The sequence below is a fragment of the Prinia subflava genome, chromosome 3 (assembly GCF_021018805.1).
Source record: "Prinia subflava isolate CZ2003 ecotype Zambia chromosome 3, Cam_Psub_1.2, whole genome shotgun sequence".
NCBI classification, from domain to species: domain Eukaryota; kingdom Metazoa; phylum Chordata; class Aves; order Passeriformes; family Cisticolidae; genus Prinia; species Prinia subflava.
Window position 1 is genome coordinate 76,194,500 of NC_086249.1, and position 25,150 is coordinate 76,219,649.

Below are 25,150 nucleotides of genomic sequence, written 5' to 3' on the forward strand. Positions count from 1 at the left end.
TTAGGTCAAGTAACAGCCACCGTACTACAGCACACAATATCCATTTCTAGCCAGCCTCCTCCATGCCTTCATCTTTTTACATATCAAAACTATATTCCAGACACAACTAATTAGGTCATCCCAGATCAGCCCACTCTGCCTGGTGCTAGGATCACTATACAAGAGTGGGACAATGACAGGGCATTTGAAAGACACTGATGTACCAGTATGGAAACCTGAATTGGTGGTCAAATAAATGAGGTTAATGCTTATTTCATGCACCTTTCCAGGTGTGTATCCACAGCAACAGATCATATCCTAGTTCACAACAGGGATATTACAGCTAACACTACTGCCAGCAAAATACCGCATCTTTTATTTATTGTTCTCTTCTTAGAGAGATGTGGCAAACTAAAATCAGAGTCATGGCTTTTATCAGGGCAAAGCTGAAAATGGGCTCTCATTGGGCAAGTGTGTATCAGATTATGAGCCAAATCAAAAGGTCATAATCCCTTTCTCCAAGAAAGTAACTTCTGGATCATTACATTTATTTCCTAAAATGTAAAATTCTTAGAGAAATTAGGGATATTTTTTTTCTAATGGCGTTAACAAAAATCATATGTCATATCTTGGATTTTAATTTAGGTGCTTTCATAATAAATCATATGAGTGATTAAGCAAACAGAAAATCGAAGTACAAGAAGAACAAATAATAACACCCCCCCAATTTACCACTTTTTATCTAGAAAATAAAATCATTGAGTAAAAAGTAACAAGGGTTCACTGAAAATAAATCTTGTAGACAATCTTGAATATTAAAATCCCAATATATCATATCTCCTCTGTTTTCGTCATGCACAAGTTTCACAACACCACCAACGCTGGAAACAAAGTGTTGGAAACAAAGCCCTCCAATGACTCGAGCTGGCATGGAAAATAAAGCAGTGGGGGAGTCCCAAGCCACTGGTCCTCAATGCAGGGCTGCCTTCAGCACACAGGTCCAATATTGGTAAGTAAAAGACACACCACAGATCCACTGGCTAGTAAACCCTGCTTTAGGGTGCTCAAAAACATGGCCAAGTGACGGAGAGCACCAAATTGATGCAAAGTCATTTGGGCAGCTCAAGATTATTGAAACATTTCCAAAAGGACAACTTTTCCCTAGCAGACTCGATAGTGGTATGTGCATTGTTTCTCCGTCACCCATCAAAACATCAAGACGAATGAAGCAATTCGAGGAATAGCAACAAGCATTATCTGGAAGAGTGGTTTTATAGAGAAAGGTTAAAAGAGCTTAATACATTCAGTTTTGTTAAAGCAGAGGTAGATGGAGGCATGTCTCAAGCCAGCAAATGTTTAAGTAGTGCAAACCTTAAGGATGGAAAGGAAATACTTGGGCTTATACATATGGGAATAAGTAGGAATAAATGAAAAGAGGTGGGGAAAGACTAAATATCAGAAAATCTTGTTGGCAGTGAAGAGCAGAGCCTGTGCAAAAATTTCAGAGGAATTTTTGAGTTATTCAAAAATAATTTGAAAAATACTAATAAACAAGCTACTAGGAGTAAGTCTGTACTAGCAGAAGAGTTGATTTGATCACACAACAGCCTCTTCTATCCCCATTTCTTCCTTAGCTTAGCTTACCTTCTACCAGTTAACAATGTACATTTTCTAAAAGCAAAAAGAAAGTAACCTAAGGTACATTCATGATAGAAATCTCAGTGTTGACTTAAGAGAGTTCATGTGCTCCTGGATCCTGAGAAATTGACCCGACAAAAATTTCTCATTTATTTGAGTGCAATATCACTTGGATTTGAGCCATGTCCCACAGAAGAGGTAATTCCCTGCAGGAGAGACAAGGTGGTTCAAACAATGGGTTATTGCTTTTGTAGTCTGTCAGGCAGATAATCTCTAGTGAGTAACAGCACTTGAAAAGGTTACAGCTTCTAACTAACCAGACTGACACTCTCCCAGAAATTTCTACTGACATGTCAAGGCAGCAGAAACCACACATCTGTATTTTAGCATATCTGGTTCTTTGCCTAGGAAAGAAAAAAGAAAAAAAAAGACTATAAACTATCAACAAAGGTATCTTACATAATAATTGAATGCCAACACTTTGATATGCTTAGGAGGAATACTTTAAACTACCACAGTAAATGTAGCAGTCTTTAGGTGTTCAACTTTTCACTGAGGGTGACCGACAACCACACTCTTCTGGTGTTGACTTTACTTTACTCTCTTCTAGCAGTCATGCTAGCAAACCTGACAATGGCTGCAGGAATCAGAGTACAGCTCTCCATTTCAAAGTCTTTCTGATGTATTCTCCTGTAGTACAGGGCATTCCTGATGAGTCAGCTGTTGAACTTTAGTGTCTATTTACGTAATTTCTGTTTATGAACACAAATACACTTCCATAAGAACTATGTTCTATGTCTTGTCATAGTTTATGACAATCAGCTTTTTTTCTAGTATAGAAATTGTTTTTTAAACTATTCAACATGCTCAAGGAACACTGCAGTATCCAAATGTGGATATTTATATGCACTGCATGTATAAATGAAGTAACTTGGGAAAGAGTCTCAAATATGTATGAAATAATATAACGCAGATTAAAGCAGAAATAAAATAATGGAATGCTTTTTTGCTTTATCATTTACAGACATTAGACCATATTGTACTGGTTCTCCATACACAGAAAACAGTGGGAGTTCTGGACAAAGATGAAAGGGAGAATATGTGAGCTGTTACTGTGAGCTGTTTGTTTTCTACTCATATTATCTTTTTCAAAAGACATTCTGTGTTTAGAACAAATAAAAACTGCCCATATTTTAATGCTGAAAGGTTGAAGATGCATAGATACGATAACAGTAGGACTCATGTTCTTTCCTCATTTATATCATGGCCTTTTTTCTTTTTTAATAGCACAGTTGGCATTTCCATTTTTACTCCAAGGCAGATTTTGCCATGCTTACATCTTAGTTTTGTTAAGAGTTCCCATTCATTTTTGTGGGTAGGATGCTCTACAGCATGAATTACAAGAAAGTCTGACTGCTTGGTTGGGAAATACTGAATTTGAAATACAAGAAATAGAGAACAGCTGACTTTTTTTTTCCAGAAGAGTAATGCGCGTACAGCAGAAGCCCAGTTAGGAACATAAAATCAAAATTCTACAGGGTCCACTGTAAAAAGAAAGCATCACTAACTGCTTTTTATCTTTCTGAGTTCTTAGGTTTCATTATGCTCTTTGATGTGCATACCTAATCCCCACAGAAGTCAACATGTGGGCTTCTGCTCACAGCAGTGATCAAGCTTTATATTTACTGTGGTTTGGGTGGTTCTGAGAAATATGAATAGAGACTCATGCTCATAAATCACTGATTTGTATGAACCCATTTTCAATGCAGTAGTCAAAAGACTATGCAACTTTGAAAGATTAGTAATTACACAGAAGCCTTTGGTTCCTCCTCACGTGTATTCTGGAAATGATCACTACTGCTGGGAAATGTTTCGACCTAGTGCTTCTAACATTCCCTTTCTCCCTTGAAAGTAAACTTAGTTGATGCCGTGGCCGTAGTTCAGCAAAACAACTACATCCAGACTTTCAAGGTGTCTTTAGGGAGTTCTAACAATAAAGAACAGTGTATGTTACAACTGTGTAAGAGCCATAACAAACGTTACTATTTTTAGTTAGGCTGTTAGTCAGTCCCTTAGAGACTCTGGCTCTATTACATTACCAAGGTCTGTTATGCTGTTGTGACAGATGAAACTCAATGAAGTGTTCAACCACTTCAAACCCAGTGTGACGTGGTGATCAGGTGGTGAAACAAGCAGCTGAGAACGGCACGTGGGTGCATATAGGTTTTTATTCTAAAAAGCTAAGGTAGCTCTTCAGTGTGTTCACTGAAGACTGTGTGTTACTACAGACTTTCTCTTCCGACACTTTATCCAAGGTGACTTCGAGACTATTCGTCCTGGATAGATGACACCCAGTTCACATCTCTTACTGGGAGCATTGCCACATGGCACACCCGGTATCACAGCTTCTATCAGCACTGATTCCACAGACCCATTTCCCGAGTAACCTCCACTCGACAGACACCAACCTCACAGGTACAACAATGCGCCTTCTCCCCCACTGCAAATTCACTCCATGCGTTCCCAAAGGCCTTACGGCCACGCCAGTCACCCGCACTGACAGTGATAGGTCCATGTCTTCCCTCAAGAGTGGCAGACGCGTGGCGTCACGCCCTAGCTCCAGGACAAGGTCTCTCCGCGCCTGAGGTATGCAAAACCTCCCAGTCCTCCGCTTCTGTGCGGCCGAGGCTGCTGTGCCCATAGGACCGGCCCGGCCCAGCAGCTGAGGTGGGGGGATTCCCTCAGGGTGAAGCTATCGACACCCCTGCTGCACAGCACGCTGGGCCTCCAAGTGGGAAGATAAGACACAGAAAAAGGACAGGAACACTGGAGAGAAACACCCCGATCTCTCCAGTGAGGCCGCGAGGCGCCGCGCACAGAAGGACCTGCCCCCGCCGCCATCTTGGACGCGGCTGGGAGAAGCCCCGACCGCCTGGGCAGGGAAACAAGAGCGTCCCCCGGCCCGCCCGGAGGCCGGGACAGCAGCGCGCTAAAGGCGGGGTGACCGCACCACCAAGAGCCAATGCTTACAGAAGATCTAAAATCGCATTTTAAAAAGCAAAAATAATAATTAAAAAAAAATTAAACCAAAGCAACCTAGTCTCCAACCCCGGGGCCAGAGCAGGCGGGGTGAGCGAAGGGCCGCCCTGCCCGCACTTAAAATGGCACCTGCCCTCCGCCCCCGCCGGTGGGGGCGTGGCCTCGCCAGGGGGCGTGGCGGCCCGTGACACGCGCGTCAGGAGCCGCAGCGCGCGCTCGCGGGGGTGTCCGCCCCGCCCCTCCCCGAGCTCCTCCGCGCGCGCGCCGCGGCCCGGCCAGAGACGGACGCGGACACTCGGCGGACCCGCGGCGGCGGCGGCAGCGGTAGCGCGATGACGGCGGCGCCCGGCTGCCCCCGCTGCTCCCCCCGCTGCCCCCGCTGCTCCCCCGGCAGCTGCCCCTTCCCCCGCGCCGGCGGCTGGGCGGCCGTCTGGCGGGGCGCGGCGCTGCGCTTCGCGCTGGCGCTGCTCCTCCACACGGCCCGGGCCGAGAAGGAAGGTGAGACCCAGATTTCCCTTCCCTTTCTTGTCCTCCTTCTCCCCGCTCCTCTTCCTCTCCCTTCGGTGGCGGTGGGGCCGTTGGCGACCGCGGCCCGCGCCCGCTCCGCGGCGGCGGGGTGGGGGGGCGGCCGGAGAGGCGCCCCGGGGTCGCTGTCCCTTGTCCCGCATCCCGCCGGCTCCCGCTGCCCTGGGCGTGCGGGCGGCCGCGGCGCCGCCTCCCCCGCCCCGCCGCCGCGGCTGCCGGAGTGCGGGTGTGTGTGTCTGTGTCCGTGTGTGCCTCTGTCTGTGGCGCTGACGTTTCGCGGGGCTTTCTCTTCCCTGACAGCGGTGGGGACGGGGATGTAGCTGGAGCTGCCCTTTAAACAGGGGAAAGGGAAATAAATAAATAAATAAAATACTAGGCTTTCTCGCGTTGAGCTGGTTTCCCTGCGGCAGGCTTCCAGCAGGAGACCAAGCCAAGCCAAACAGACTGGCAAAGCTGCATGAGAAAGGGCAGAAATGCACGCTTTTGCATGGATTGGATTTTGATTCTCCACCAAGGGACAGCAGAACACCCCTTTTCCTCCCCAAACTTTTGACAGGTGTCTGGAGCCTTTGTGGGGTTGATGGCATTTTCTCCAAACTTTATAAAGTCCCTGTCTGACTTTCTCTAACTTGTAGTGTCTGTGATTTTGGCATGAAATCTTTTCATTGTGGTTTAGCAAGGAAAAAAAGCCCCGAGCGAAACACCTAAGCATAATCTGTAGCGTTGCTGAGAACAGCTTTCAAGCATTTCCAAGGTGCAGACTCATAGTCTACTTGAAAGCATGGCTGTGTGGTAGCATGAAAAAGCAGCAGGTAAATCTAATGTATTACTAAAGTAGGTGAAACAGATTTACTTTGGCTGGACGGGAGAATTTGCTTTCCAGGCAAGTTGCTGCACCGGAGGAGGGAGGAGATTGAGGTCTGACAGGAAGAAACTGAGTAAGAATAAAAAAGGGTAAGAATAAAAAGGATATGGAATAGGAACTTAGCAAGGAGGTGCTAGTAATGTGCCTAGACCAGACTTGAGGGAAGAAATACATCCTAATAATGCATGTATATATATTAAAAAGAAAAAAGCAGATACACCTTTCTATAGAAGGGCTCAATTTCAGTCACTTCCTAATAGCTTCTTTTTACAAATATGAGGATATTGATATTGAGGTGATTAAAAATCCCAAATCAGTTGTTGCACTGCCACTCTTGTTCCCTTGACTTTGTCTACAGGGAATGTAAACATTTAGAAAACGGTGTGAGTATGATCCCATATCCTTAGACAGATAAGAATGTGTAAGTTTGTCAGGGTGGCATGTAGTGTCTTGAGATACTAAAAGAGTTCAAATGCTTGAGAAATTTCTATTTTTAACTCTGATTGTGACTGCATTCCTTCACAGGTAATAAGGTATATGTGTTTATAAGCTTTGTCAGTGATGTCATTTACTGGTATGATGGAATTGATTCATACCCTAAAAGTTGTGACAGCTGGGGCCATGGTCTGGTTTGGTTCATTTGTGAAGAAGACACTAAGTTTTTTTTCTCTTGGGACTTTCTTGGCATTCCTAAATAAACAAAGGCAATTTTAGATTCACAGAGTTTGAACAGATACGGTTGAAGCCCTTCAAGAAAATGGAATAGTTTGTACTGAGAATGTTTACTTCTGTTTATACAGTCTATTACTTAAAACTTATCCCAGCAATGCATCTGTCATTTTGAAAAGGTGAATTTGTTTCTCAAATAGAACACAGATTTCTTTTAGTCTTCAGATTTCTGACATTTGCTTTTCTTGCCAAGTGTTCTGCTGCTTAGGGTAGTCTAAGAGTGGTACATCTAAGGTCATTAATAAGTGTTTCTTCGGTGTTTTAGATTTTTTCTTAGTTATTTATTGTTTATGGACTCCTGAGCAGAATTCACTGGCAATCTGCATTTGTGGATCACATGTTGGAAAGCGTTGTCTTGCAGTGTTCCGTTTGCTGAGTGCAGTGACTGTTTAAACCCTGGATTAAAAAAACAAACAAACAAAAAAAACAACAAAAATATAAGCCAAACAATAGTTTGAAAGCAAGACAAAGATTAAAGGGACTTGTGAGATCTAGTCCCACTAATCTTAAGCTACAATATAAGTGCCAGTCTGCAAGAGGTAGTGACTGAGCACAGAAGAGGAAGGACCGTTTTGGACAGTGGGCCTTTAGACTAAGGTGGGAGCCCGAAATGGAACAGTAGTTGAGAAGAAAGGAGGGGAGGGTGTTCAGGCTCTGTCCTTGAGTGCTTTAGCTTTACCAGGTTGTGTCAAGTTAAGCGTAGTAAGACACGGTTTAAAAATAATAGTCAGGAAGCAGGGGAGTAGCTAGGAATATCCTTTCCATCTCCCAAATGTGGGCATACATTTTTCACTACAGCTGCAGGAAGGAAGCTGTGGAGAGGGAATAGGGCTGAGGTTGTGCATTGTTGCTCCTGAGCACTGCCAAGTTGAAGGTGGCTGTAGTAAGACACAGTGCAGTATGTACTCCAGAGAAGCTGCTACAGAAAAAATTTGAAGGAGCAAGTGCAAGGTGAATAGTGTGAGAAGAATAGATCAGATTATGACAAAAGAAACTGGAAAAGGAATGTGAAGGATACTCTTTTCCTCTTACCTTGCACATACGTGAGGAGAAACTGGGGGAATGATGGAGCTGATGGAGAAAAGATTATGCTGGCTTCATGTGGAGAAGGACCAGCAAGCAGTTCTTTATGGATGGAGCTGTCACAAGTAGAAAGAAGATTGATGCTGGAGTATTCTAGATAGACATGACTCTTTCCAGTACCCAGTCTTAGTTAAGGAGTTTGAGGGGGGAAAATGTAACATAAACACCTTTGCCTAAAGGGAGGAAGCAAAACTGAAATAGTTTGTGTGTTCTAGCTGTAAACTGAAGTATTGAGGAGCTGTGACATTGCAGTACACTCTCTCTGTGCTAGAGAAATAGAATTTGTGGGAGTTATCTGGTATCTGAACAGATAGCAGAGTAGAGAAGACTGTGTATGAACCAGCCAGAGAACCTTAAACATCCATTTCAGACTAAACACTGATATGTGACTTCTCTTTTTTAGTGCCTAGCTGGGTCCTCATGGGTGCCCATTGCTGAGGAATGAGTAAGACTGAGAAGGTTGTAAAATTTTATGTTTGTTTTTTTTCACTTAGGAAATCTGTGAACCATTGCAAAAGAATGACATGGCAGGAAAAAATTTCAGTCTCAAAGAGCCTCTTGCTATTCAGGAGGGGCAAAAAAATAACTTTAGAGTTTTTTTGGCAAATATCTATGATTTTCAGGATTTCTGTAAGGCTTATCCTTTCCTGGTGTGATTATCACATTCTATATTGCCACATAGATTGAGTACAACTATCAGTTTATATTGGTGTGCTTTTTGTTTGGTGTTTGGTTTGTTTTGGGATTTGTTTTGTTTTGTGGTTTTTGGGGGGAAGGACACACAACATACACAAAATAGCCTTCTGGGTTTTGGGTCGCTGGAAGCCGTAGTAATACCATAACCCATGGTAATTTAAGTGTTTTGAAAATAAATGTCTGACATGAGGATGCTTTTTTACCTGAACTGTTTTGTGTTTGTTTCCTTATTTATATATTTCTAGAAAATCTTCACTTTATTTTTTAAAAACACCTTTTATTTGGCCAGCTGTCTGAAAGCCTGTTGACACTACTTTGATTCTCTTACCTACACATCTGCTCACAAGATAGGTGCAGGTAGAGCAAGGTTAATATTTAGGCTGTGTTCTATTGCTGACTGTGAAAAGTTGCATCTTAGTGCTGGATCTGGGGAAAAAAATCTATTTGAACATCTACATTTTGATACCAGATAGACCAGTGAAAATAGGACTTTTTTTCCCCCTCATGCTTGATGTGAGCTCTTCTAGCTTCCTAGAAACTAAGTTAGTTACTGAGTGTAAGTGAGATATTGTCATCAGAGCAATGCACTGATATGTTGGAATTCTGTTTCCATTTTTGTCATTCTTTCTCATCTCAAACAAATAACTTTTCCTTTTTGTTTTTTACTGATTTCTAAAATAGCAAACCAGAATACTTCACAGGAGTATCAAAAGTAGATTAATATTGGAAGATGATTGAGAGAAAGCTTAAATGTTTAATATTATAAAAAGTGTCTTCACATATGCCATCTGTTTGTCACATCCTGCTGTTAGAACTAATCTACAGCATGCTAGCGTTTACTTTTATGCTGGGGTTTTGACCCTAACTTAAATCAAAGTGTGATTCAGAAACAATGACCTCAATCAAACTGAAAACACTCCAGCAGTTGAAGTAGCACATCAGAATCACGAGGAATGTGAGAAAACACAGTGGATAAAAATTGACCATGCTATCTCACTGTGGTTTTGAAACTTAAGTGTGGGAAAGCTGATTTGGTTTGCACTGTGTCTCTGCACTTGTGAATTAATAATATTGACCACTTGCTTGGATTGAATAGTCTCTTACTTGCTTGGGAAATCTTTGGACTGAAATAAAGGAAAAATTTTACTGCAGTGGGCAGGAATATGAGACCCTTTATTCTCCATGACCTTCAATGTCTTCTCAAAGTGGGTGCTCTTCCCTCCCTGCACCTCTTTCTCCATTACTGGTGTTCAGTTCTATTGCACGTGTGAAGTAGACTGGGATCCCCTCAATGGACCTGGAGCAGTCCATTGAAGGATGATGTGCTCAGTTCAGGACCTTGGATTGTCATCTCTTGAAGGAACTTGCTGTGGATTTGTGTAGCGCCTAATATGATGAAATTCCACCAGAGTGTGCGGAAGTTGATAGGCTTTGCATTATTTAAAGGTTTCAGTTGTGATTTTTTTCTGAATGATTGCAATATGGATTGCTCTGAGTCATTTGGATGTATTTGTGCATGTTAAAATTTTCAGCTGTTTGCTTGGACGTTTGCTGTGAGTCACTTTATTTCAAAGCCTACCCAGTTTTATGCTGCTTAAAGCAATACGTGTGATGGTTCCACAGTGTGATTTACTGAGTCTGTAAGTTCAAAGAATCTTTTTAAACAGTAAATTTGGTAAATGACCTGGGAGTCTGACAGTAAGTGGTGGATGCTGTGGTTCATGCATAACGAGCAGTAAAAGTTATGTGACCAAAGCACAGGCTAGAACCAGTTTGGTTTGTTCCTGTGTTTGTGGGTTCGGCAAGAAGTCTGTAATGATGTCTTTTATTTCTCTTGCTTGTACTTTCTGTCCAGTGTAGCACCCTGACTTTGTCAGTCTATAGTATGAACTTAATAGGAGCTCAAGAAAGTGCCTTTTTTTTTCTCTAAAAGGCAGCAGTGAATTTAATGTCTACTCCTCATAGTTGTAAGTGGGGATACTTGGAACTGGACTGAGTAATACCTTGAGCAGCCTCCTCTAACTAGATATTCTCTGATCAGGTGACTAGGGTGGAGCCTCCGGGGTCACTTCCAGCCTGCGTTATCCTATAGTTCCAAAAGTTGAGCACAATGGATCCCTACAATGGAAGCAACTGATTTGATCCATTCATGTTGTGGGAGTTTGAACTGGAGTTTGAACTAAAGTTATTTTTAAAATAATTCCTGTTTTTCAAAAAATTCATGTTAGTATTTCAACATTTTTTTATTATTTATACCAACACAGAGGATGCAACATTTCTTCTTGCATAGGGAGAAACCAAAGGAACCAGTGACCATTAAAGCTAAATACTTCCAGTTTATTTTTCTAGTCATAAATACAAGCAAAGAATGAACTTGTGTCAGATACAGATTTGTTAGAGGCAGCAGTTAAAATTTTAATGGGATGGAGGATTGTTGTGTATTTCTGTTTCCTCAGCTGTACTTACGGAATAATTAATGATTTATTGACTACAGCAAAGATGTGATGGAGCATTTGCATTTAACATTTTTGAAATATGGTTTTAACATTTTCTCATTAGTAGCCTTGGATAACTTTTGCTTTCAAATATTAAAGGGACTAAACCAGGATCATGTCTCTCTCTCTCTCTCTCTCTCTCTCTTTTTGAAAACTTTGGATGTAATGTGGAAATAGTTAAGAGCTGGAGGATTGCCATGTAATTCCAATCTCTTAAAAGTAGGAAAAAACGGAGGTGTTTCACTAGTTTGAGATTTTCCTGCTACAGTTACCAGATTAATCTTCTCTTTAAGACTATCATGGATGCATTTTTAATACCTCTCCTCCTACTGCCTAGCATAGCTAGCAGCAGAGAACCATCTGAGAACAGGAGTTTTGCTGTCCTTATCAAACTGGTTTTAGAGATATCTGAGTGAAATTTAGTGGAATGAACTGTACAGGAAATGAAACTACACACGTAACAGCTCCTTCTATCTGTGTACTCTATGAAGCTACAAAATGTTATGTAATAGAACTGTTCGGCTGACTAATGCAACATGCTTACTTCTTTTTAAGTTATCTTATAAATGGTTCCATTACCTGTTATTCATAAAGCAGTTTGTCTTCGCAATGTCTTAAGCGTTATCTGAGGGTTTTTTTCAGTTGAACACCTAGATTTATGTTGGACTATATTCAGTGTAATAGGATGTGCGTGAACGTGTTAAAGTTACTTAAACTAGAAAAATCCCAGGCAACCCTTGGTTATAGGGTTAGGTTTTTTAAAGTTGTTTAAGTGAGAAGGCACAGCTAATGTTTAACATGGTGTTAAACAGATTAAATCACTATTTGAGGAAGTGGTGATAGGAGACAAAGTTGTAGACAAGTGTGGTACCAAGTAGTTTGTAACATTTCCTAATAAGTGTCATAATATGTTAAATGAATTTAAAGACTGGTTATCTGAAGCTTGCAAATAAATATGAAATCATCTAGAAACACAGAAATTGTCTAAGTGAATCAGTGATTTATACCAAAATACTGTACAAATATTACAGGTGGAATTTGTAGATAATGATAAAAACTATTGGGTAACTAGATAAACTGCCAGGTGTGTGGTTTTGGTTTATTCCCAGCAGTGGTTCATGCTCTGCCTCAGAGGCTGGCTACAAGGAGCTCTTCCTGGCTCTGTTCTGGGACCTGTCCTGCTTTGTATCTTTGTCACTGATCTGGAGTTGAAATGTGCCAATGCTCATGGGCAAGTCTGCATTTTGGAGAGATCTAAGCACCACAGAACAATGAGCTGACTGGACCTTCAGGAAATCCAAAAAGGACAAATGGAAAGCCCTTTATATGGGACATAATAATCACCTGCAGGGAATACAACCTGGAAGTGCTATCCATGAGTCAGCAATGTACCCTGGCAACATACAGGAGCGTAGCCACTGGGCTGAACAAAGTGATTATTTCTGTTTACTCAGCACTTAATAGACCACACCTAAACCACTGTGTCCAGTTTTGTTCTCTGCAATCCCACTGGAAGTCTGCAAGAATGGTCAGTATGTGCATGACCTATGAATGGAGGCTGAGGGATCTTGTGGCAGCATGCAAATATCAAAGTAGTTTATGGATGAAACTCTTCACAGAGATGCATGGCTGGAGCCTGAGACAGTGACCATAAAGTGAAACAGGGAAAGTTTTGTTTTGTGCTGGGAGATGCTGCTCTGTGATGATCTGAGTAAGAAAGGCACTTGGACACTATAAAATAGCATTGAAAATTCTATTTATTAAATGTAACCATGTGAAGAGAAAATATATAGATAATCTTGGATCTCTTTTGATGCTGGGAACCCTGAATTGTTCAGCACCAAACAGATCTTCGAAGAGTCCATGTTCAACACACTCTGCAGACCCTGTCCATAGAATGGTTACCCTATTGTGGCTCTGTTGCCAGATTTTCTTGCAAGAAGACAACTCTATTCATAATTTTTGCTGTCAGGTAGAAAGGATGCTCACATGGGAACTTGATCTGCACTTCCAGATGAAGCAAGGCCACCCAGGTGGCATAATCTCTGGTGGAGTTGGCTGCAGCTTCTCTGCTTGAGAGGGCAGGCGGGGCTCCCCCTGCAGCCGCGGGGTACGTGCAGCACTGCCGGCCAGCCAAGACACGCAGCCCGCACAGGCGTGGGTCTGCTCGGCCTGGCTCCTGCAGGGATCGCTGGCTCCCCCAGCTGTCACGGCCCTCCAGTCAGGATGGCTATGATCGTCTGCCGTGACATAAGGAGTCTGTATTTCACCGTGGGCATGGTCAGGCATTGAAACAGGTTCTCTAGACAGGTTGTGGAATCTCTGACTTTGGAGGTTTTCAAGGCCCAACTAAATGACAACCTAAAGCAACATCATCCAAATTCAGCATTCACTGCACTTCTGCAGAAGGCTGAGCTGGATGACAGTCTTAAGGTCCATTCCACCCTCAGTTTCCCTGTCTCAGTATTTTGTGTCTCCCCTGTGATCTTAAAACTTAGTTGGAGCTTGCAATAGTTTTATTGCAGCTGATGCAGAAGACTGACTTTTCATGTAACTGTGGTGAAGCCAGTGCTATGGTAATAGTAATTTAGAGATAATTTTGATAGAAGCAGAGTTGTAATTGTACCAGGAAGCTTAAATAGTTGCTGGATCACTAAAAAAGTGTGATCACAGATAAAAAAAAGACCTTGTCAACCGTTCTGTAATCATGGATCACATAGGCTTTATTTGTTCCCATGTTTTTGTTCTTTCTCTTGAAAAAATTGTTTCAAAAGGAATATTTGTGTCCCATGCATGTGAAGCATAATACAGCTATTAGTTTTCATCTTTGCCAGCTGCTGGCTATATAACAATACATTCAGTTGTGGTTTACATGTTAATATACAAGACGTATTAAAGTAATACTTAACCTGTGCAGCTTATATGTCTGAGGAAATGCTGAGAGATTTGGATAGTTAATGTTGTAAAGCTTTTGACTATTCCTTTCTTGCAGTGGAGGACATGAAGTACTTGGTCCTCACTAGAAGCCATATCCTTCTGTGTTTGCTTTGGTGTTCTGAACCTATGTGTAACTTTAATCTGTGGAGCCAGCAACAGGCAGTTTAGAGGTACCAGAAATTATCATTGTTTAGTGTGTTTATCATTGTTGAGCCTCAGGAAGCACTGAGGCTACTCTTGCCCTCTAAGTTGCCTCTCCTAAGTATAAGAAGATAAGGAAAGTGTGTGTAACTTCTGTATTATGATGCAGCTACTTTTATATTATCATACACCTTGTCGATTGCCTTCTGTGTAGCTTAACTAGATCATGATGTGCCCGAGTAGCTTTGGCTGACCTGTATCTTCCAAAATATTCAAAAGATTAATAAATTCCTGGTTTTGGGAGAAACATGATTTATTTGATGCTGAAGGAGAGATGGTTGTCATTGACAGTCTGAATCTTCACAGGTGAAGTCACTGCCAGTCAGTACTACTGAATAACATTATCTGATGGAGAAAAGACTGAAATGAACTTCCAGTTCATCGGGGAAAATTTGATCAGAGTTTCAGTACTTGATGAGTGCAGTGAATTCTTCCTTTGATTAAACGAAATTTCTCTAGGGCAAAAGACTAGACTAAGGATCTCAGAGACTGAAAAAGTCTATTTATTTAGCGTTATTTAATTAATTGTGCTTCAAAAATACCAGTTTAGTGAAAAAAACCTCTCTAAAGTTGAATTTAGCAAAGGGGTGCCTGTTTAGGTTGAGACTGAGTGCTAGGCAGATCAAAGTAGAAATGAGAGATATTTTTTGAGTGAAGTCTTGTCTTGGGGGGCATCTTAGTGAGTGGTTGTTGTTGCAATCTTCAAAGTAGACTTAGATGTCTCTCCATAACATATTCTGTCTCTAAGCCTAAGGGTTTGGAATTATTGGATGAAATCATGATCTGTGTTGCACCAGGTGTCAACTTAGATCATCACAGCTGTTTGTAAAAGAGTCTGACCAGAAGAGATTGTTTATTTACCTCTGTGGAGTAACTGCTTCCAAGGTATTCTAGGTAGCTAAATTGCATTTCTGCAAGCATTTCATTTCCCTAAGCCTACTTGCAGTTTTCATTTCTTATTAATATTTTTGGAGTGTTACCCCCAAACTGAAATTAACCTGTTTGGTTTCACTGTTTTGCTCTGTATTTTATTTTTTTTCAGAACTTTCACCCGTTCTTCTCCACCCTTTTCTCCTCTGGTTTTATCAGACCTTCCAGCCAGCTTTTTCCTGCTGCTCTGTGTTCCCTCGTGGCAAGTCAACAGACTGCTGTGCTCAGCAATCAATAAGTAGTGTTACTGCCACATCATTAACACTATGACTTTAACATCAGGACTTTTCTACCTTTTCCTGGCCTTGGATTGTTGTATTTATAACCTTTGTGTGGTAGCTGAACAAGCATTATCTCGCCACTTTTTAACTTGTAGTCAGGCTTAATAGTTGTTTCCAGTGGATCCTTGAGTGTTGCCAAGAGAGCACAGGAGGGGCAGAGATACTGTGCTGCTCCCTCCCAATGATAGTTCGCTCCAGTAACTTGGTATTAACCAAGTGGCAACTGTTACTCAACAAAATCTAAACAATTGTGGTCTTCGTGTACCCTTGTTGTTCTAAAAATTCATACAGTTCCACACTGATAACTGACCAAGAAAAAAGGTGAGGGAGGCAAAATCAGAGCAGGGAAGAGAGCAGAACTCTCACTTAGTAGACTACTGTTTCTGTGCCATGAGTGATAGAGAGCATCCTCTGTAGCAGGCAGCAAGGTAGGAGTAAGGATGGAAAACTGAGCAGTGTTCACAGAGCATAAGCTGTAGCTCTTACTTGATTGCATTCACATTGCCATTTAGATGTCGGGAGATATTTGCCTGGCTCTGTCACCTTCCTGTTCTGTGGAGGGTTTTTTGGAAACTCTGAAAATTGCATCTTCCTTCCTCTTTTCTGTGGTGTGGAGAACAATGCTTGATCTCTCTCGGTGTTTATTAAAGTCATTAATAATCCTGGAGGTACCTTTTAGGTAGCTCTTTCCACTGTGCCAACACAACCTATTTTTTTGAGTAAGTGGGGATCTGTTCAGTGGTTCATTTCATAAGAGTCTAAGTTTGGAAGACTGATGTTAATGGTAATAGCTGAATTTATTGTCATTTAGTACATTGTTCTCCTGAGGCTCCAGAAGCCATGAAGTGACTGCTGTTTCTGGCAAGCTACATATTGAATGTTTCTATACGCTAAAAAGATTAGAGTTTCATTATGTACATGTTACCTTTTCTCACATCAGTTTTCAGTACTACATGAGTAGTAAAACTGCTACAGTGAAAAGTTTCTGATCTAAAACTTGAAAAATTGAGATAAATCCTGAAGAGTAGCTTGGAGGGCTGTTGTTTTTCCCCTCTCATTGCAGGACAACTTGTCTTGTTTTTGAGGGTAGTTCCAAATAACTTTGTCTGTACATGTTCAATAACAATACATGTATAGGAGTATAATTCAATTTAACATATTGAAATTTTAAAATTGCCATCACTGGAAAGAATAGAGAGCCACATTTTGTATGGATGCTACTTGCAGATGTTTGTTTTCTCTTTAGCTTCCTTTTCAATTTTTTTACTCTCTTTAAATTATTTCTGAGATGTTTCTATGAGTGCCAGGAGTATTGTTCTCTTTGGCTTAAAAGTAGCATGCACTAATTTTTTTTTCTGCTGAGAGAATTATTTCTTCTTTTCATTTAATTTTTTTTTAAAAAAATTTAAAGTAAATTTCCTCATTCATACCCTCCTGTGAATGGAATTGTATATTATTTCCTAAGAAGCATTTTGGAGCCAGGAAATACATATCTTAGGAGAAGCAAAGGAAATTTTTGAAAAGTTTAAAAGTAAAGCACCAACTTAAAACATCTGGCAGCTTTCAAAGTAGTATTTTGATGTTTTTTTCCAAGTGAAGTTTTATGGCCTTTATTGCTACCACCTGAAATCCACTGTTTTGGCCAATATCAGATAATTTTTAAACTAATTTTTTAATAAACTCATTAAAAAGGTAGATGAAAGTAAAAATTGCTTTAGTTGAAGTGGATGGAAATGCTCATTTCTGTAAGGCAGAAATAGAGACTGAATACTGAATAAGCATCTAAGAATAAAGGTATATGAATAAAATGTGGGGAGTTTGTGTGTATCAATCTGAAATCTTCTAATGTAATTTTGTTAAGAAAATAAATAAAAACATTGTTAGGTGTAATGCATGTTACTTTCAGTGAGCTTTTCTGTTTCTATATATGTTTGTATAGTTTTTTGCAAGGATGTATCTATCACAGAACACATCTAATCAGTGTTAACTGCAAAATAAACCTTTAAGCAGTTGCACTGTCTACTGAAGCGTGAAGCAAATGTGAGCCAGATGTGTGAGCAGTGGCTTCAGGGCGGAGACTCACTTTCTTCCTTTCTCAGTTTAAGCAGTAGCTTCATTGTTTGTCTGGAGTCTGTGTTCTGAACCAGAATCATACCGTCACTTTCTGTTTCATGGCTAGCTTTAAGAACTGAATTGGTGACTGAATTCCTAAAAATCTGCATCAGTCTTAACTAAGGGGAAAAGAGAGGAGTGAATGAGTGCAATGTGACACCTCTTCTTTCTAGGGAGGGGCCTTGCTGGGTAAAGAAGTTTGTCTTTTATCTGAAGGCAGAAATGGCACAGAAGAAAGTTAGTGAAGGATTGTATACAGACTTAGTTGGGTGTCAGTGATATGCTCAATTTGTGCTGTTGTGTGCAGTAAAGTAGAAATCATTTGACTTTTCCCCTCCACTGTGAAGTAGTCACCAGTGTGCTCAGGTATTGCAGTGCAAGTGATCTGCTGTCTCTCTTTAGCTTGTATTAACTTGGGCATAGGTTGGTGCATATGAACTTACTCGAGTATGCATTGTGTAAAGTCAGAAATTTTTTTTAATCAGTAGTACAAAATGAGGGTTTTGATGAAGATTCTGTCTTTTTTGTTATTTAGCTTAATGTATTGCTTTTTCACTTCACACAATGATTAAAGCACATTATCTAGGGACGGTTCTGTTTCAAATCTAATATATAAACAGAAAATACAAATTTGGCCAGTTGACTTTTTGAGGGATGATCATTAGAGGTTTTAATAATGAAGAAAGAGTTAAGTATGTTTCTGTGTAAAAAGACTTCAAAGTGTGCCATTTGTACATGTGATTGTGCATTGTGTGTATTTTTTTTGTGGTGATGGCTCTTCCTGAGGTCTGTTGGAAAAATTGTTAATTTCTTTTTGCTGTGGAGTACTGAAAAATAAATAGGCAAATTGCCTAGGTAAGTGCAAGAGGATTTAGCTGGAAAAGCAAGCCTGCTGGCTGGTGATTCTCACTTGCCTGACATTAGCTGTCTCATAAGAGAATGACCTTTTACATTTCCAGTGAACAGTCACCTGTTGGGATGTAGGCAGAAATCCAGGCTGGTAGTTACACTGACTTGTCCATCTTGGAGAACAGGCCTTTTTTAAACAGATTTGTTGCGTTGAACACTTAACTGGGACATATTTCTTGACTTCTGTAGTCCTGAAGCTGATTAAAATGGTTGCTTGCATTACAGTATAATAATACTGGTTTCCCTTATCTTTATGGTATTTTGTTTTTACAGTGTAATTTTTCATCCATAATGTTTGGGGGGTTTTTTGTTCTGTATCCTCCTGCCTGTATTCCCCATGCTGCTCAGTTTTCCAGTGTTCAGGATGATTGAAATTGTGTGACTGTGCATAAGCAGTTAATTCATAGTCAAAGCTTTAAAAAGAACTTGTCCAAGTTCAGTTCTGCACTTTAACCAGTAGTGATACAAATGTAGCAATTACAATTACGTAGACAGAAGTGAGTGGCATTTAGCACATTGTAATTGGCTCATGTGGTTATAGGTACCTTGAAGTGAGCTTAGTCATTAAGACAAAGGGTTAGAAACTGGACTTTAAAAAAACCCGTTAATGTAAATTAGTAATTATTTAGATAATTGACTATTCCCTATTTTGGTAAGATAGGACACTATTTTTAGAATTGGGAGAGAATTCATAGACTAGATGATACAGGTTTGTATAAATCCAGTTTATAGAAAGAAAACTGGTTTAGACAAGAGTTAGGAAAGAAAACAGTTCTTGCAAGCATATAAGAGATCATTAGATAATAAAGAAAATTAACGTAAAAATAAATCAATGCACTGCTACTGCCTGGCTGTTCCAGAGCTAAGTTGTTTTTCAGAATAGTGTTTTTCTAAGTATATATGCCAGAATATACTTTCCTGTATAAAATGAAGAAATTAACAGTGGCTAAAGGAAAGGTAAGTGTGCATAGCTACCTTAAAAATCAGGTCTCAGTCAGAGTAGGCCTCATAACCTGTAAGCCATGGAGGGTTTTTTTTATTGTGCACCAAGAGCCTTGGCATATTCACTGTTCTCACATTACATGCAAATTTATTCTGTTTTGTGTAATTTAGCCACAGCTCTTTAGAGACTGGTGTTGGCTAAAGTGATTTTGATATTACGTTCCTGTGTGCTTTGGAGATGTGTAGGATTTTAAAATTTTCTTGTTATTTGATGGTTTGTAGGTCTGTATTTTTCTTGTTTTAGTCACAAATGTGAAAGGCTTGGACAAGAGACAATCAAAATAGGGATGTGTTTGAGCAAGATTTTCTATTAGGTGTATAAACTTGTGAAAAGATGCTGCTTAAGCTTTGAGGAATTTAAGTGAATTCAGCTACTGTTGGTTTAATTTGTCATGTTAGGTGTTTACCATCAAGCCTTGTGATGATGTTGAAATGGGCAGGGGAAAACATTTAGGAATCTGCTGGTAATAATGACTAATAAAGTGTTTTTACTGTTCCAGAAAGCTGTGGTTTGGGGGCTATGATTGTGGTGGTGGGTTTTCTTTTGCCATTTTTAAAGAGTTTTTTAAAGTTTGCAAAGTGCTGTCAGTAGAACAAGCTGTTCTGGAGCAAGTGGTAAGACTAGGTTCATGATCTTTTTCTGGTATCTTTTATGGGCTTTTTATAAAAAAGCTGACTTAATCAAAGAAGTTGCATTTTAAAGATTGTAGATTGAAAACATACAGAAAATGAAACTTTTGTTACTAGTGACCTACTGTCTGAAAAGAGGAAATCAAGAGTACAGAAGCTAGAAGCTGAAAAAATTTGACCCTGAAATCATATAATATCCTAGTAGCAAGAGTGACTGAAATTGTTACAGATTCTCATTAATCTGTTACATTTGCTTTTTGCAGGAGCTTGAAAGGATAGAGATTTTCTGTTGAGAGGAATTTGTGTTACCTCTCAGAAAAATGTATTCTGTTCAGCATAGGTGAAGAGGAAAGGAGACTGTGATTCTTCTGGCCTTGAAATCCACGGATATGAATATGTATCCTTTTCCTTCTTTGGTCCATGAACATTTAAAGTTTGACTAATAGCTATTATAATTAGCCTTCAGGGCTTCAATTGCCTATAGGGTCAGGAAGAAATTCTTTTCTTAATGTGTAATTTGGCTTCTTGGCTGCTGATTTGTGCAGTGGCAGATCACACTGTGACACCTGAAATGCTTCCTAACCCAAATATTGTGTTGTGCCCCTCTTGTAGCAGTTGCCAGTCATGGGGCAGGGATGACTGAAATGGCACAGGCAGGAGTTGTTAATTTGCTGCATTTACTATTCCAGAGTATTAAGGTATTTGCTACAGTATCAGATTGGTTATGGACCATGATGGTATCTGCTTAAACTTTGGGAAGAAGTTTTTCCAGGGGAAATTGTTAGGGCCTTAGCAGAAAACAATCATTTTCCTCTGTAGCATGGGGAATGGTTCATCTAATAAAGCATGTGATCTCATATTTAATTACTTACAGTGACTTTCCATATTGGTAATAACCTGTTGTCTATTGGTGACATACATATTTTGTGTAAAAGGACAGTAAAATCTGGTTTGAGGCTTGCATTGCAAAGTTTGTGAACTTGCTTAGGTCAGGTAGCACAAGTGCAAAAGATGAGCAACTGCTTCTAATTCTGGAACAGGCAAAAAAAGTACCCACAAGGGCACTGTCAGCATTTCATTTTGAAGAAGACTTTGTCCTCTCTGTGGTCCATGTTGGACACTTTGAGAGCTTCTCTTAGAGGGATTTGGGTGACTCTTTATGACTCGTTGGTGGAGGCTTTTCACATTGTAATTACTTTTGCCTCATTTGAATGAGGTGATGTGTTGCTTCATTCTGGGTTAAGAGTCTGAGAAGCCAGTTGCAAAAACAAGCTTTCATCTCAAGAAGGTATACGTATTTACTTGCCGTTTCCTTGCTTTGATGGAGTAACCAATAAAGAGAAGTGCAGGCTTGAAAGTTAGTCTAAACCAAAATGAAAGGTGTAACCACAGCAACTGCATCTCCATCTTGGTTGAGGTGTGCCTGCTGTGAAATGGACAGCAGCCAGTGCATCAGACTTCATCTGGCACTGTCATCTGCTCTCTGAAAGCATTTCTTAAATGATTTAATGATGAATAGCACTTCTGTTTAAAAGTGTTATCTGCTCAAAATGTTCTGTAACATCTGTTGCTTTGTTCATAAGCTGTTGCAAAGATGAAATAACTAAGAGTGACTGAAAAAGTGTTTGGGGTCTACAGAAGGTCTGAATTCAAGATATTTGAGTAGAAAGCTTAGGTTAATTTCTGGGGGCTTCAGTGTGTGCTATCCTTGTGGAAGAGTTGTTGTTGCTTTCTGCTCTTTGTACTGATGGTGTATTATATTCAAATCAGGGAAAAAAGCCTCAAAATATGAAGAATTTGTGATGAAATAGCCTTTTATGCTTGGCTGGTTGTTAATAGGTTATTTATATAAAAAGTTGTCTTCTAATTACTCTTTTTGTTTGTGCCTGATATCACAATCAAGTGCTGTGTAGTCTTTGTTTCCAAACCAGAGATCTAGAAAGCAATAGAATGCCAAAAAGTCCAACTTCAGAGGTGCAATTCCTTTTGATTACTAGGAAGGTGTGCTTGTATCTATAATTTTTTAAATTGTGATTGCTGAACTTCGAATCAATCCAGTACATCAGAAAACATAATTTCTGTATTTCTCCCCAAGTTAAAAAATGAGAGTTTTCCCTCTGTGCTAGTTAATCTGTAATTTTGGGTTCTTGCACAGAGAATAAGCATGACACTTCTGTGAAATCACGATTAACTGCCATGCTCTGCATTTTATCCTAATGTGTCAAAGCTTCATTTTCTTAGTCTTGAAAAACTTAGAGTTTTTTCAGTGATTTTAAAACCAAACTTAAACCATGAAATGAATGTCTTGCATCATATATATTGCCAGTTAAATTGAGAATTCACTTGTTCTCTGTTTTGGCATTAAACTTTAAGCTGCCAGACCTATTCCAGTTTAAGTTTTAAAAGCCCAAAATCTCATAAACTGTAGGGCTTGATTTTGGAACAGCTTTTTAAATGCTGTTTTGGTTTGTTTTTTGTTGTGGGGTTTTTTTTTTGTTGTTTGTTTTTTAAATCTCTTGCCCTATGTTCTGTATAGCTCTTCAGTATAAATGATTGACCAAACTCCTGATTCTTGGAACAAGGATGGATTTTGTTTGTTTTGAGTAACATTAAGGTAATAACAATAAACACACACACAAAAATACTAACTTATTGCTGACACAACTGACTGGGACTTCTCAGGCCACTGTAAATATTGCATTGTCAGTGCAAACATTGCAGGACATGCACGTTGTTTATAATATGAGCTCCCCCTTTCTCTATGGTGATGCTTGCACTCCACCTGAGCTGGGCTGCTTTCTCAGCCTGTGGCACATTAGAATTGTGTGGTATGGTAGCTTGAAAAATAAGTATAAAACTTTGTTGTTTGGGGATCTTTTAAATTTGTTTCAGGGTTTTTTGCATATTAAAAGAGAATTTTGGAGATGATAGCAGCAGTCTTTGTCTTATATTAGCTTTTATTTGGGGACATATGAAGGCAAGGTTGTGGAGCTTGTCTCTTTAAGGAGAAGGTATTGAAATGTGTGGGGAAGTCAGGGAGGCAGAATGGGATTTGCAAACAACGATAATTTAAGTAGCATAGTGAATTTTGGGTGCTGGGTGAGGTGTCACCAAAGCAGCCAGTGAGGAAATGTTTGGGACAAATACATGTCAAAGCTAATATTTCTCTATGTGGTAGGTGCCTTTACTCCTGTCTACCAAGAGTGCTTTTTGTTTTCTGAAAGTACTGACACTTTTTGTTTAAAGCATCATAGAGTGGCATTGTTAGTGATTTTATAATAATTGTTTTTGTTAGAACACTGAGCTTCAAAGTAGGAAATAAGGTCTAAGTCTCCTTTTTCAGACTAGGATTCAAAATCCATCTTCCAGAAATGCACGCTGTGCTTCTGTGTACTGGGAAATCTTTAATTTCTCAGTGTTGAAGTTGTTCCTCTTTGTGGAAAGAGACGAATGTTGTCACTCGCTTAACTTCATCTAGCATGAATGGTAAATGGTAAAGACAGTCATGGGAAAAAGACACAGGGTAGAGGAGGAATTATTTATAGGACTTTCTATTTTTTAAATAAAATTTTCTCATTTGAGATTGCTCCTGCATTTTGTTCTAAAGACTTCCTTTTTGTGTGTGTGTGAGTAGATTTTTGGGGAGTAAAATATAGAACTCTCTGAATCTTCCTTTATTCTTTAAATCATACTCATTCTTGTACAGATTATTATATTTTACAGGAAGGACAATGCCCTTATTTCTTTGTCTTTAGAAGAAAGTTGCATTCCCTACATTTTAAGAGGAATTGAAAAACAATTGCCTGACCAAATACGTAGAGGAAATGAGGTGGAGTGTTTGAGGATACTATATTTGACTGAGGCATGAACTTTTCCAGAAGTTTAGTCTTATGGTGCAAACACTTCTAAACTGTTTCAAATTTTACTATGTTCCTGTCAAGATGGAGAGGATTGTTGCCATGCCAAGGATTAGGCTGCTGTGTGAAGGAGGTTTTCCAGATGTACAGTTAAGATTATTGGTGTGTAAACGAAACAGAAATTCCGCTTGTGTCTAAACTTTGTGGGTTTAGATGTATTAAATTCAGTTGTTCAGGTACCCAGCCTGTCATATTCATTGAAGTATGGAGTTAGCTTGGTACAATCACTCTTTTTCAAGACCCTAGAAAAAACTGTTCCCTTTGACGCTAAACATTTTCAAGGTAAAAGACTAATTTGCCAAGTGTAGTACTTCTCGAGCAAAGTTAGGGTCACAGACTTGTGTTTGGTTTTTTTTGTAGATTATGCATTATTATTTTTGTTTGTCATAGCTCTGTCTACAAAAAGACATACTACAGATTTTAGTTGTTTCAATTTTTCTTTTGATTTAATCACAAAATGGGCTTTTTGTTAAATTAGCTTTTTGTTTTTCTTTGCAGCTTTCATCCAGTCGGATGGCATAATAGAAATGCTACGTTTTGATGAAGGAGATTTATTGCAGGTATGTAGTTTGAGTAAATTGTCTGAACTAGCAATGTTTCATCTTTTGATAGCTGCTTTTTGAAGTCATGGGTTAGTGGAGTTCTGAAAATAAGCAAGCATTAAGCTCAAGTTCACAAGAATCTTTGGACTTTCTAAGGTTACTTTCAACAGTGTGCTTTGGTGTGGCCAGAGGTTCTAGTTCCTTGATAGTTTGTGTTGGGAAAACTCCTGGGTTTTACCACAGGTTCTCTCTGGGCTGTCTCTCTGTCCAGTTCTTTCTTTCTCAGAGAAATTGGGGGATACTTTGTGTTTAGGCCTGTCTTTGATCTAGAGTTGGGATGCAAGTGGCTACAGTTCCTACAGTGCATCTGTAGGAACTACAAGTGTTGCAAGATTCCCAAACCTAAAGGCAGTTGTTGGGACCAAGTTACCACTGGCTTTAAAGGAATTCTAATTACTGCAGTGAAGTAATTACTGTTGCAAATAGTTGTTTTTCATGTAAAATGTTGCCATTCCTGTCAGTTTTCTTTGGTTTGAGTCAAAACAGGAAAAAAGCTAATTTTGAAGAATATATGCTGAAATTTTGAGATGGTGGCAGTAGTAAGGATGACGTACATGGCTTGATACTAGAAATACTCTGA

The 25,150-nt window shown here is 39.7% G+C and overlaps 1 protein-coding gene across 2 annotated transcripts in view; it reads left to right on the plus strand.

Annotated features, from left to right (window-relative positions):
• The first annotated feature begins 4,875 nt into the window (after positions 1 to 4,875).
• Positions 4,876 to 25,150, plus strand: part of TMEM131 (transmembrane protein 131) — a 91,962-nt gene continuing 71,687 nt past the window's right edge. For both annotated transcript variants that reach the window (XM_063392545.1, XM_063392546.1), the window contains exons 1-2: positions 4,876 to 5,154; positions 24,467 to 24,528. In XM_063392545.1, the coding sequence (XP_063248615.1) occupies positions 4,989 to 5,154; positions 24,467 to 24,528 (228 nt within the window). In that variant the 5' untranslated portion in view covers positions 4,876 to 4,988. The remainder of the gene's footprint in view (positions 5,155 to 24,466; positions 24,529 to 25,150) is intronic.